Below are 13,946 nucleotides of genomic sequence, written 5' to 3' on the forward strand. Positions count from 1 at the left end.
GGCAAGTGAAGATGTGTTTGAAAAGCCCACAGTGCGGTCGACAGCCCAAGAAGTTTTCGCACATGGACACGAAAGCGGCCAGATAGACTATGGTGTTCGGAGTGAAATGGTGGAGCTGAGCCCCAAAGAAGTTCAAAAAATCCCGGAAGAAAGGGTGGGGAAGCAGCGAGAATCCGCGATCTACGTGGGTTGCTAGGAGGACACACTCACCCTCTCTAGGCTGCGGCTCGGTTTCGTCCCCCGGGAGCCGAGCCGACTTGTGGGGGATCAATCCCCCCTCCACCAGGTCGTCGAGGTCATCCTGCGTGATTGCCGAGCGGATCTAGTCGCCCTGGATCCAGCCCGCCGGTAGGCCGGACCTCGACGAGGATCCTCCCCGGCTGGTCCGCTTGCCCTTCGCCTTCGCGGTCGCCTTCCTCGCGCGTTCCAGCCCTGCCGTCTTATCCTTCCCCATGGTGGCAGATCGAGCTCGAGCGGAGGTCCGACGACGAGGCGAAAGCGAGAGTGGCGGAGAGATCGGGAGAAAGATAAGAGAGAATGGGGGCGTGCGGAGCAGAGGCCTGGCCCGAGGTCTTTTATAAAACCTTTCGCCGAGTGGCTGACTAGTGGACCCAAGCGATCTAAACAAATCCCGCAACAGTCACGCGTGCAGTACGTGGTGAAAAAGGTGGCGCGAGGATCGAGGAGACTTACCTAATCCGTCCCGATAACCTCGTTTCCTCCCGTCTGGCGCGCTTCCCAAAATTCGAATCCTGCGAGATCCGCGGAGAGCGGAACAACCTGTCAGACTGAAGACAAACACCCTCTACATCGTCATTCAGAATTCAACCATGAAAGTTCACTCGACAACAACCAAGAATGGACCAAGGCGACTGAGAAAGGAGTCGACGTCGTCTCCTCAACTCATTGTTTCAGGACAAGGCATATTCATAGCACAAAGAGTGGGTCAGAAGTGTTCTCAACCCCTTCCTCACTCGAACCCTGATCCATTCGGGGGCTAATGATGAAGCTATGCACCTAGGGTAGGGTCATGGACCTGTCCAGGATACCCTCCCCAAGGACATCTTTACAAAGAATCAGAAGCAGTCAAAGAGAAAACATCATCCACTCGACCATGAAGATGTGCTCACTCGACTTCCTTGAAGACACTCGACCACCTTGAAGACACTCGACCACCAGAAGACGAGAAGCCCTCCACTCTGCAACGGTCATGACTTAAACCATAGCATTATGGGCATTTATAACACTTTATTGTAGACGTTACCAGTAACGCCCCACCTTTATGAACATTGAACCCTGTGTAACGGAGGGGAGCTGGGGTCCTGGCGCACTCTATATAAGCCACCCCCTCCTCTAGGACAAGGGTTCGCACTTCTGTAAACACACACACACACACATATAATCCAGTCGACCACCTCAGGGCACCTAGACGTAGGGATGTTACTTCCTCCGAGAAGGGCCTGAACTCGTAAAACTCGTGTGTACAACTACTCCATAGCTAGGATCTTGCCTCCTGATACCTACCCCCATTCTACTGTCAGTCTTAGATCCACGATAGTGCCCGCGGTTATGGGCAGATGGGAATTTGTTAATGTCCGGTTGTAGAGAACTTGACACTTAAATTAATTAAAATGCATCAACCGTGTGTGTAGTCATGATGGTCTCTTCTCGGCGGGGTCCAGGAAGTGAACACGGTGTTGGAGTTATGCTTGAACGTAAGTAGTTTCAGGATCACTTCTTGATCACTTCTAGTTCACGACCGTGCTTTGCCTTCTCTTCTCGCTCTCATTTGCGTAAGGTAGCCACCATATATGCTAGTGCTTGCTGCAGCTCCACCTCATACCTTTTCCCTACCCATAAGCTTAAATAGTCTTGATCGCGAGGGGGTGAGATTGCTGAGTCCCCGTGACTCACAGATTACTTCCAAAACCAGATGCAGGGACCGATGATACCATTCCAGGAGATGCGACTGAGCTCAAGTGGGAGTTCGATGAGGACTCAGGACGATACTACGTTTCCTTTCCAGACGATCAGTAGTGGAGCCCAATTGGGGCGATCGGGGATCTTTTGCATTAGGGGTAGTCTTATTTTATTTTGGTTCCGTAGTCGGACCTTGTTTGTATCTGGATGATGTAATGCTATTCTTATGTATTGTGTGAAGTGGTGATTTGTAAGCCAACTATGTACCTCTTTTCTTATTCAGAACATGGCATGGGTAAAGATTACCCCTCTTGCGACATGCCTACAATGCGGTTATGCCTCTAAGTCGTGCTCCAACACGTGGGAGATATAGCCGCATCGTGGGTGCTACAGCCTTCCACGCCAAGGAGAGTCCCATCCGGACACGAGACGAAGTCTTCAATCTTGTATCTTCATAGTCCAACAGTCCGGCCAAAGGATATAATCCAGGACTCCCTCACCACCTACAAAGTGAACAAGTTATCCCATGCAGCGAGGCTCGGGCTTATTAATTCTGTGTTTGCCTCCATCCCTGTCTATTACATGTCCAATATCCTTTTCACTAAAAAATTCCTAGCAAAGCTCACTTCCATCATCAGAAACTTCTGGTGGGTTGGAATTAGAGAGGAGCCAGGTGCTAGAGCTATGTGTCTTAGGGCTTGGAAGGATCTTTGTACTCCTAAGAAGGAGGGTGGCCTTGGTATTAAAAACATGCTTGCTGTGAATCAAGGCCTACTTCTTGCCTCGGCTTGGAGGCTTGCTGAAAACCCTGAAGGGCATCTCCATAAAATTCTTAAGTCTAAATATTTTCCCGATTCTTCCATTTGGAGAGCTTCTGCTAACATCCCAAAATCTGCTTTCTGGTCCTCCATTCTTAAAGTGATGCCTATGCTTAAATCTCATGCTTTTATTCAGATTTCACAGGGGAATAGTTCTATTTGGAGTACTCCTTGGTGTGCTTCCTGGGAAGATATTTATGATCATCTCATAATTCAGCATAGAAATTACATTTACCCTACTAAGATCTCTGATCTTTGGCTTCCTGGACAAAAACCTAGAATGTGCAGCTAATTAACGATCTCTTTGAGCAACCAACTGCTTCAACTATTCTTGCTATACCTATTGTCTATGATGACTGCAGAGATTCTCTCTGTTGGGACTTGACTCCATCAGGAAAATGTAGCTCCAAAAGCACATACAAACTATGTCTCCAATAGATTCACTCTCACCATGCCAATGCCCCAAGATAGGTAGCCCTAATCATCAAGGATATTCTACAACAGGTTTGGAAGCAAAAGCACATGCCCCTAGGATCCAAAATTTTGCTTGGCGGCTTCTTAGGCGTGCTTTTCCCACTGGCGTCAGGGCAGGTAAGTTTTCTGTTCATATTAGTTCTCATTGCTCTAGGTGCAGCCTTGATGAAGATGATCTTCATCTCTTCTTTCTCTGCCCATTTGCTAGAGTTGCTTGGTTTGCATCCCCTAGTTTATTAGGACTGATTCTCTGGTGCAACAAAATTGTTCCATTCATGATGTCATTCACACCCTTTTAACTATGAATCACCCACATGCAACTGTAGAAAACATTTTCACCTTCCTGTGGTGTCTCTGGAAGGCAAGAAGTGATGCTCTATTTTGCAAGAAATACTCTTTTCCTCACCAAATGCAATATGCTTCTCTTGCCATTTCCTCTTCACAAATTTTGCAGGACTCAGCCATAGAAGGGCAGCAGAATTCAAAGCATACCTCTCAGGGCCAACTAGAGAACCAGATTGTGCAAGGCTCAACTATAAGATCTGATTTGCTCATTGCAGGTACCAAAGTTTACTCCGATGCCTCTTGGCAAAAAAAACATTCCTGGAAGAGGTTATTCTCCAGCTACAGGGATTGGAATCTACATTGACCAACCAGGGGACCAACATGATAGGAATATTATGATTCAGGCTTCGGCTGACGATACTCACTCTCCACTTGTGGGAGAAGCTTTAGCTTTGCAACTAGCAGCCAAGATTTCTTGAGTTCTCCAACTTCAGCGAGTCTCTTTTCTCACGGATAATCTTTCTCTTGCAAAGATGGCCGCTTCCAGGAACTTAAGCAGCAACAACACTCCATGGAGATGTCGAACACCAATTAGTAGCTTTCTTCAGGACACTCATCCACAACATCATGTTGTTTATCATATTCATAGGAATATCAATGGTATTGCTCACAACGCAGCTCATCGGGTTCTCAACTCTAGGCTAGAACCTGTCATTGTTGTACTCATTCAGCTCGTAGCAATAGCCCTTGTCATACTATGCTCTAGATTCAAAATCTCCAAATTGAGGGCTTTGTAATTCATGATGTACTCTGCATATGAGTTGAATGAAATTTTGGCCCTTGATGGCGCCTTTCTTGTGTTCAAAAAAGAAATAGCCGCGACCGGTGGCGAATCTATATCTCACGTTAAACCATAGCCGCTTTAAGCGCGCTCATGAGAGAACCAGGAACCCTCGCTAGGGGTGGCGCGAGTTGGGCCTGCTCGAGCGCGCGGGAACAAAAACCTCGTTTCTTGTTTGTTTTTTTTCATTTTTATTTTTTTTCATCTTTTACTTCTGTTTATACATCCAAAATATTATAAATAAATTATTACAAAATCGCACTACATAAAAAGATTCGGAAAATGTTGACCAAGCTTTTGAAATTTTTTAAAAGTCTATAGAGAACATGTTTATCACGTATATGAAAAATGTATACAAAAAATGTGTTTGAAATAATGTGATCATGTATTTAAAAAATGTTGATCAAGCATTTTGAAAAAAAATGAACAAGTGTTTGACATATGTTAATCAAGAATTTGAAAAATGTTAAATTTGTATAGAAACAATGTTGACCATGTATTAAAAAAATAATTGTTAAAATTTGACCATATATAAAAATGTTAGTCAAGCATTTAAAAAATGCTGAACAAGTATTTGAAAAATGTTAAATGTGTATAGAAAAAATGTTGACCGTGTATTAAAAAATGATGGAAATTTTTTATCATGTATATGAAAATTTTAATTGAGCATTTAAAAAAATATTGAACAAGTATATGAAAAATATTAATCAAGTATTTGAAAAATGTAGTGTTTAGAAAAAATGTTGACCATGTGTTAGAAAAATATTAATATTGAAATTAAAAAATGTTAGTCAAGCATTTGGAAAATGTTAAATGTGCCTAGAAAAAATGTTGACCATGTATTATTAAATGTTAATGTTTTATTTGAAAAATGTGAATCAATAATTTGAAAGTGTTTTAAAGTATGTATAGAAAATATGTTTAACACGTATTAAAAATATTCATCTTGTATTTTTAAAATGTTAATCAAGCATTTAAAAATGTGATAGAAAAATGTTGACCATGTATTAAAAATATTATATTTGTATTAGAAAAATGTTAAACCTGTATTAGAAAAATGTTGTTAACATATACAAAAAATTTAGAATGAAAATCAAAATAAACAAAGAGAACAAAAAAAGAAACAAAATAAACTAAAAAATAATGAAACAAATGCATAATTAATGAAAAAGGTCATAGAAGAAAAATGAAAAGAAACCAAACAAAAAGAAAAAAGAAAAAAGAAAAAAATGGTGAAGACCTGGTTAAATCACCTCAAGTAGGTCGCGCTCCTACTACTAACTACTGACGGGAAATGGACACGGTAGCTAGCAGCGCCAGCTATCTCGTTGGAGACTAGGTATTGATCCCGCATTCTCCTCTTTCCAATCTCTTTTTCCTTTAATGTGTGCGGATGGGTCGGCTCAACTGTCATAGACGCTCCAGCGTGGGTTTTCTACCGTGAATGCGAGATATAGTCACTGCGCGTGACCGCACCCTCTCCAACATTGCAAGCAAGCAGTACTAGTACCAAATTCAGGAGAGCTCCTATTGGATGCACGTGCGTACAATAGTCAAGCTTTTGCGCACAAGCAGCCCGACTGGACCGGCCATTACATTTCGAAATGTGAAGAAAATCCTAAAAAGTAGGCGCGTGAGGGAGAGGATGAGAGCTAATGCTGCTAGCCACTCCACCAAAGTCTCGTTTGTGATAACTTATAAGTATGAGACACGTTTTGTAGTTGAGGCGAGTAAAGCCTGTTTTCCATTTGTTTTCACGTTTTCTTTCTGTTTTTTCTTTTCGTTTTATTTTTTATTTTTTCATCTCCACTTTTTGTTTAGTTTTCCTTTAGTTTTACATTTTTTGCTTTCTTTTGTTTTTTCTCCGGATTTTTGTTCCTTTTTGGGTTTTTCATTCAAATACTTGTTCAACATTTGTTTTAAATACTTGTTCAATATTTTTAAAATACTCATTTAACATTTTTATGTACATGATCAACATTTTCTCAAATAATTGCCAACATTTTTTCAAATACATATTCAACATTTTACAAATACATTTTCAACATTTTTATATACATAATCGGCATTTTTCAAATACTTGTTCAATAATGTTTAAATACTTGTTTGGAAAATTTGAAATACCTGTTGAACATGTTTATATACATCCGCAAAAAAACTTTTTTATATACATGATCAATATTTTTCAAATACTTGTACAATATGTTTCAAATATGTGTTCACCATTTTCAAATACTTCTTCAACATTTTTAAAATACCCATTCAAAAAAATTCAAATCTTCTTTGAAGAGTGTTTTTTGTAATATATATCTAGAAAATTTTAAAGTATAAAAATAATAAAAGAAAGGCAAAAAGAAAACATAAAAAAACTAGGAATGTGCCCTCCAGCGAACTTGGGCTGGCCCATGTGCGACTACCTCGACACGAGCCTTCCCCTAGGTCTCGCTGAACACGAGGAATAGACGCACCCGGATCGATCACGGGGCTTCCCGGTTGCCTGCGCGAGTGGATAACCCCATGGCATGTTGGTCTTTAATAACAAAATAGCAGCACTGTGCTATAAAAAGTAGTGAAAAGTAACTAAATTGGAAATTTCGAACAATTTTTTTAAAGATGTGAACAATTTTTTTTAAATAATTTTAAAATACACTTTGAACTCTTTTTATTATAGGTGAAATGTTTTCAAATACCCACTAGACATTTTTTTAATATGTGGCGAACATTTTTCAAATGCACACTAAACAATTTCCCTATACACAATGAACATTTTTTACATAGAGTGAGCAAACATTTGAAATTTCTAACCTTTATAGGAAATTTTATACGATGAACAATTTTTAAAAACATATATTTAAATCTTTTGTAATAGACGCTGAACAAATTTTAAATACAAACTGAACATTTTTGTGATACACGCTGAACAAATATTTAAATACACATCAAACATTTTTGTGATATGTGCTGAACAATTTTAAAATACTCAATGAACATTTAAAAAATATACGTTGAACATTTTCGTAATATAGGGTGAAAATTTTCGTAAATATATGAAGGTTTTTTGTGTTTAAACACACAATGAACTTTGTATAATGCATGAAAAAGGAAATAAAAATAAAGAAAGAAAATGGAAAAAAGAAAAAAAGAAAAGAAAAGAAGTAGAAACAAAAACAGAAAAAAGAGGCAAGCGTCTAATAGGGATTGTCCTAATTCAGCTAAAAAAGAGTACTACTAGTACTGAATTGTTGTAGCCCGATAGGTATGGGCCTCTAGGCCGTTGTTGGTCCAGGCAAAGGAAGGAGGAGGAGGTAGCATGGCGCTGCCGCGAGCATGGGCAACAGCTCTCCCTCGCAAACTGGCCGGGAACAGGGAGGAACACAAACCCGCCTCGCATTACCGTAATCACCAGGGAAGACAAGCGCCTCCCGTCTCAACATACATATATAGCTAGCGACGCAATGCAACCAAACCGAGGGGAGGAACAAACACAAAACTTCATCAGGATCGATCCTCTCGTCTTGTCCAACTCCGGTGTCGGTGCGTATCCCTTCCTAGTTTCGCCGATAAATCCGAGGCCGAGCAGAGAGAGCATCCAACCCGGCGGCGCCGTGACACGGCCGCTGCTCCCGGGCGCAGTCCACGGTAGTAGAGGTGGGGAGGCGCGCTCGCCCGCCGGTGGGTGGGTGTGCTAGGGTATTGAGAGGTTTTCCACCTCCGCGGTTTCCAATGACCCATCTCGGGATGCAACTTCTTTTTCCTTCCTTCCTGCCTATAAAGCCCCAATTCCATTGGTGCTCTGGTCTCCAAGCACACACGAGTTTTGTGGCAGCTAACTATGCCTGTGAGACTCAAACTCCTGCGGATCGAGTCGGACTTTTGAGTATCTGATATGCGCTAGTAATTTTGTTTGGGTTTAGAACAAACTGGACCATGATGTTTGGTTATTTTTTTGTGGTTATTGGACTGATTTTTCTTTTACGTTTTGTTCTGATATATGATCTGCAATGAGTGCTCCAAATCATTCAGTTTCATGCAAGCTTTGCGAAGATGAAGAAATAAGTCTCTTCATTGATCATTTGTATCCACAACTAATTCCAGATTCCTAACTTGAAAACTCTGAATTGATTTGATGATGAAGAAATCAGTGTGTTCATTGATCATGTGTATCCAGTATTAATTGCGGATTTGTAGCTTTACATAATTAATTCCAGATTCCTAACTTGGAAACCCTCAATTGGTTTGATGATGAAGAAATCATTGTGTTCATTGATCATCTCTATTCAGAATTAGTTCCAGATTCCTAACTTGAAAACTCTCAATTGATGCCTGCAGGTGGTTGAAGGCCTCCCGACTGAATTGTGTGGTCTCCATCAAACAAGGCCTCAACATATTCATCGTAGAAGACAAAGGCAGTGCCATTGCTCTCATGTGTGCCGCCCTTCTCTTCTTGGGCACATGGCCAACATTGCTCACCCTCCTGGAGCGCAGGGGACGGCTACCGCAGCACACGTACCTTGATTACTCAATCAACAACCTCCTCGCCGCAGTCCTCATTGCGCTCACCTTGGGCCAGCTTGGGGAGAGCAAGAAAAACATGCCCAATTTCTTCACCCAGCTCAGTCAAGTTAGCTGTCTAACTAAGCATTCGTTTATTTATACAACAACTTCCTGATGAGACAATCGCTGATTCATCTGGTTTGCTGATTCAGAGTGAATTGTTTGATGAAGGATAACTGGCCTTCGGTGCTGTTTGCAATGGCAGGGGGTCTTGTGCTCAGTATTGGGAACCTTTCTACACAGTATGCTTGGACATATGTGGGTCTCTTAGTTACTGAGGTTATCTGTGCAAGTATGGTTGTTGTAATAGGTAAGTTGATCCCTGCAAACTGAATGTAGTAAACATTCTTATTATTTTTTCTGGTTATGCTTCTGATGATACATGTCACGTACAGCTCATTATTGATCCCAATGCTCCTTTATTAATGATTACAATAGGGACTGAATTACTAGGTTAGCACTAGTTGGTTTAAGTCAGTCTTTTGCCCAATAACACTGGTTATCTGACAGTTCTAGTTGCTTCAAAAAAGTGTGTGTCAATCTTAGGCGAATCATTTAGCAAGGTATTATTGTCTAGGTTTAAAAACATCTCAAGATATGAACAGCTTTGATGATACAAGTATAGCTGATATCTGAACTGAAAGAACCGATGCACCAAATTACATGTTGGATTTTTAGCTGCCTCTTTATTTTTTTTAAATATTTCTTCTGTTAAGTCATGTGTTGTATTTTCAGGCACAACACTGAATTATTTCCTGGACAACCGCATCAACAGGGCAGACATTCTTTTCACTGGAGTGGCATGCTTCCTTGTTGCAGTCATCCTCAGGACTGTTGTACACGCTTCTAATGCAGCGGATAATGAAGAAAAACTAAGTGAATCTACAAATGGCTACAACCTTGGATAACATGGTCTCACTTTCTTGCACATTTTTACGTCACACGGAGTCACATTACCCACTGGTTCACTTACATCGGCTAGGTGCATTAGATGTCAATCTTTGTAAACCATTTTACGTCTTATTGTTGCTGCTCTGATCACTGTAATGTCTAATTTAACAAGACAAATGGAGGTATGGAGCCAAGCACACAAGTTATATATGGTGCATGACTACTGGTATTATTGATGTATCGCAGTTGCAGATTCTAGTTCCTAACTTTGCCTATTTCAGATGCACTAGAGGACATAGAGAATGGAGCTTCTGCAGAAGATGCCACCAGAGCTAAGGCAGGAACTGCAGAATACCTAATTGAGCTCGAAGGGCGGCGTTCAATTAAGGTAAACTCATAATTCTGTCACTAGTCATTATAGAATAATTCAGATAGTACTGGATGTTTGTTCTGAACCTCGTTTTCAAAAGCGAGAAGCATAATTATTATCGCAACATCAATGAACTGATCTAGCCAAACTTCTCCATTTTCCAGGTATTTGGATCGAGTACTCTCAAGGGGCTTGGGCAAGTTTTCTTTGCTGGTGTCTGCCTCTCGCTCTTCTCTCCAGCACTCAATCTGGCCACCAATGATCAGTGGCACACCCTGAAAGACGGTGTCCCACATCTGGATGTATACAATGCCTTCTTCTACTTCTCCATCTCGTGTTTTGTCATTGGTATCGGGTTGAACATCTTGTTCCTCTACCGCCCAATGACCGGCGTGCCAAAGTCATCCTTCAAGGCCTATCTGAATGACTGGGAAGGCACACAATGGGCTCTTCTTGCCGGTCTCCTTTGTGGTTTGGGCAGTGGCTTCCAGTTCATGGGTGGTCAGGTTGCTGGTTATGCTGTTGCTGATGCTGTTGAGGTTGGTTGAACCAATGTCTCGTGGTTCTTATATGTTTGCATCCAGCACCGTAAAAAGACATCTTCACTCTGAAGAGAAATGCACCATGTTTGCATTCTGTGTGATTCAATCAAGATGTTAAAATAATATTGAATCGCCAAAACATATCCTGTGGTAGATATAAGGGTTAATTTGATAAATGCCACTCCAATTATGGTGATTCATAAAAATGCCACTGCAATTTCCAAACTTGGAAAAATGCCACTGCAATTTTTGCAAAGTTTAAAACGCCACTCCAGACTTCGAAGAATGCCACTGGAAATGGCATGAAATGGCAATTTTCAAAGTTTGAAAATTGCAGTGGCATTTCTCAGAATCGCCAGATTTGGAGTGGCATTTATCAAATTAACCCTAGATATAATTTTCAGATTGAAGAGGAAACTTCTATACACCTATGATTCTAACTGCTTCTGCATTGCTGTTTATCAGGCTTTGCCACTTGGGAGCACATTCTGGAGCATCGTGCTATTCGGGGAGTACCGGAAGTCGTCAAAGAAAATGTACACTCTGCTGGTGTTCATGCTGCTGATGTTCATCGCAGCTGTAGCAACGCTCATGGCTTCAGCTGGTCACAGGAGCACAAAGTGATCCATTGCCACATTCTGGGCCATCTTGCTATTCGACGGTACTGGAAGTCGTCAAGGAGAACTTCTGCTCATGTTGGTCGCCGACTGTAGCCATGCTTATGGCTTCATCTGGTCAAAGGCGCAACGCACAAAGTGATGGGTTGCCCCACCCTTTCATCTGTTCTTCTAGCTCGCAACTCCTCCTAGTCCTGTCACAAGGCGTAGGATGATGAAGTAAGATGGGAAGGCAAGTCGTTGACTCGGGAAGCAGTCCATGCCATGACAAAGTGAATCCTATCTGCGATGTTTTCGTCTGAATGGAGTTGCCAGGTGTGGCTGTACATAACCCCAAACAAGGGGAAACGTTTCAGTGCCTCCTTGGTTGAAAGAAATTTTGTAGGAATTTTGGAGGATTCTATCTCTTATAAAAGAATGTAGGATTGAAATCATAGAAATACTTTCTAGAATCCATTTTGTATTGCAAAATCCCAATTTGTCCAACCTCATGGAAACTTTAGTTTGTGTGCAACCAAACAAACTTCTATCAAATATTTTTGTGTTTTCAATTATTATATGATTCAAGATGCCATTTGCTTTTCCTATTCCTACTTCTATTTAAACCCTGCCAACTAAAGAGGTAGCATAATATTTTAGTCTTCAGATTTCAAATTCATACCAAATTATTATGTTTGATTCCATGTGAAAGGAAAAGACAACACAATATTTGATTCTGTTACTAATGAAATAAACTTCAAGGTTCTATAGAAATTAACATTCCATTCGTGAACAGGATAGCGTGCTGCAAAAATAATACTATAATCCTCCTAAACCTTAGGCCTCATTTGGCTCCATGATCAGGTGGCATAGGCCACAGCTATCCTGCATGACATGTACCGTGATACTTGTTTTTATCTTGATTGTTTTGTGGCGATGTAATGTGACACTGGTTGGCCCTGCTGTTTGAATAGATGGGATTATACATGTTTCCCAATTGTTTGATTAGATGAGATTGTACCTCCATAGTCGGTTCTTGAGAACCAAAGTAAAGATAGCTGAAAGAAAATAAAAGAAAAAAACAAGTCAACAACATGGGATTCCTGCAGATTGTAGAAGATGTGATGCAATGGTATTTTTGCATTATACTCCCTCCATTCCTAAGTATAGGACATTTTGGTAGTTCAATTTAAACTACCAAAACATCTTGTATTTAGGAACAGAGGATGCACAATCTAGTTCCTCCCTTTTATTGTTCTCTAGTTGCTCTGCTCCTTTGTCCATAACTCCATATACATTATGTACATGTCAATTTGATAGTTGTATGGCTCTTCTTCCCTTTTGGGATATAAGTTGACCTTTTTATTCAAAAAGGGGGAAAGACCTTCAGCCTCTGCATCGAGTGATGCACACAGCCATATTAATTATTTAAAATGCCAAATAAATTAGCTTACATGGAGGGGGGGGGGGGAATGAGGCCATCCATAGGATATACCTCATGACAGCATCGCCCAATTGTACCACCAAACCTACAACGACATATTGGCAGATAAAGGGAGCAACGCTCCAAGACAATGCATTCAAGAAGGAAACTGCCCATGTCGATGTTGGCTGGTCTAACTAGATGTCAGACCAATAGCTATGAACCCGAAGCATGCCTCCAAACTGACACCATCAACAAGGTAACGATGCACGTACGTCGATGCTGACTGATCATACCATAAGGCAAGATCCTAAATTTTCACCCGCAGATAATGCATCCCGATGTCTTCCGCCGTAGTCACCGCCCACCATTCTATCGTCCTGCTCACATAGAATTATTATTTTTTCCTGATTTAATTTTATCGTCCTGCTCACATAGAACTAGCTGGCCAAAGGAGGAAATGTCAGAAGGGAAGGCCAAAGGAGAAACGAGCGTCCATGATTACATATTAAGTCTGAAATTACTAGATGGGCCTAAAGTCCATCCCATATTTCAACAATCCCCCACCAGATCTCGAGGGCCCATTGTGTCCTTTGTTCCAATTGTTGTTTCGATATACTAGTGTTTCAGTGAAGACCTGTTAAGGTTGAGCTTCACCTAGAGCAAGTAGCTACCCTCCTTCACAACTGAACAATGGACTATGCCTTGAATTGTTAGTTTGGCGTAAAGAAGCTTCACCACATGTCTTACTAGTATTAGGCTGCCGAAGGCTGACCCCTCGGGTGGAGCATATAAGTCACACTCCTGGCCTATTCATGAGCTTACTAGAGATTACCCCGATCTCATAGACTGTGACCAGCAGTCGCACTCATATAGGTGTGTTCCTCCAAAGATCGCTCTGTAGGATAGCATCTTGCTTACATAAGCTTTGGAACACATTAAGACAGTAGTCATCCTACCATACAGTATCGAGAGTATTGCATCTCCAACGGAGTGGGTTAGTATAGTTACTCTCCTCAGTTCACCACTGGCTTGTTTTCTCAAGTCCTACTTCACGGGATCTCCGATCACATAGGTTGGGTTACCACCATGGCAACTCATGTGGGTCTCATACCCATCTCCCCCGATGCATTATCTGTCACAAATGTGATAGCCCTTTTGTAAAGGGATCTGCCAGATTCTTAGCCGTATGGACATAGTCCAACACTATCACTCCAGAGTTTCTTAGTTTT

The 13,946-nt window shown here is 41.3% G+C and overlaps 1 protein-coding gene across 2 annotated transcripts; it reads left to right on the forward strand.

Annotated features, from left to right (window-relative positions):
* Window positions 1-8,728: 8,728 nt before the first annotated feature.
* Window positions 8,729-11,319, forward strand: LOC119297121 (ureide permease 1-like). 2 transcript variants are annotated; one of them, XM_037575038.1, is made up of 7 exons: window positions 8,729-8,959; window positions 9,064-9,202; window positions 9,628-9,798; window positions 9,957-9,995; window positions 10,065-10,171; window positions 10,318-10,692; window positions 11,161-11,319. In XM_037575038.1, the coding sequence occupies exons 1-7, from the start codon at window positions 8,762-8,764 to the stop codon at window positions 11,317-11,319; spliced, it is 1,188 nt and encodes a 395-aa protein (XP_037430935.1). In that variant the 5' UTR covers window positions 8,729-8,761. The 2 variants fall into 2 exon arrangements, with proteins under 2 accessions (XP_037430935.1, XP_037430934.1); XM_037575037.1 differs by having other exon boundaries at window positions 9,628-9,796; window positions 9,952-9,995.
* Window positions 11,320-13,946: the final 2,627 nt, after the last annotated feature.

This window comes from Triticum dicoccoides, chromosome 5A (assembly GCF_002162155.2).
Source record: "Triticum dicoccoides isolate Atlit2015 ecotype Zavitan chromosome 5A, WEW_v2.0, whole genome shotgun sequence".
Lineage (NCBI taxonomy): Eukaryota > Viridiplantae > Streptophyta > Magnoliopsida > Poales > Poaceae > Triticum > Triticum dicoccoides.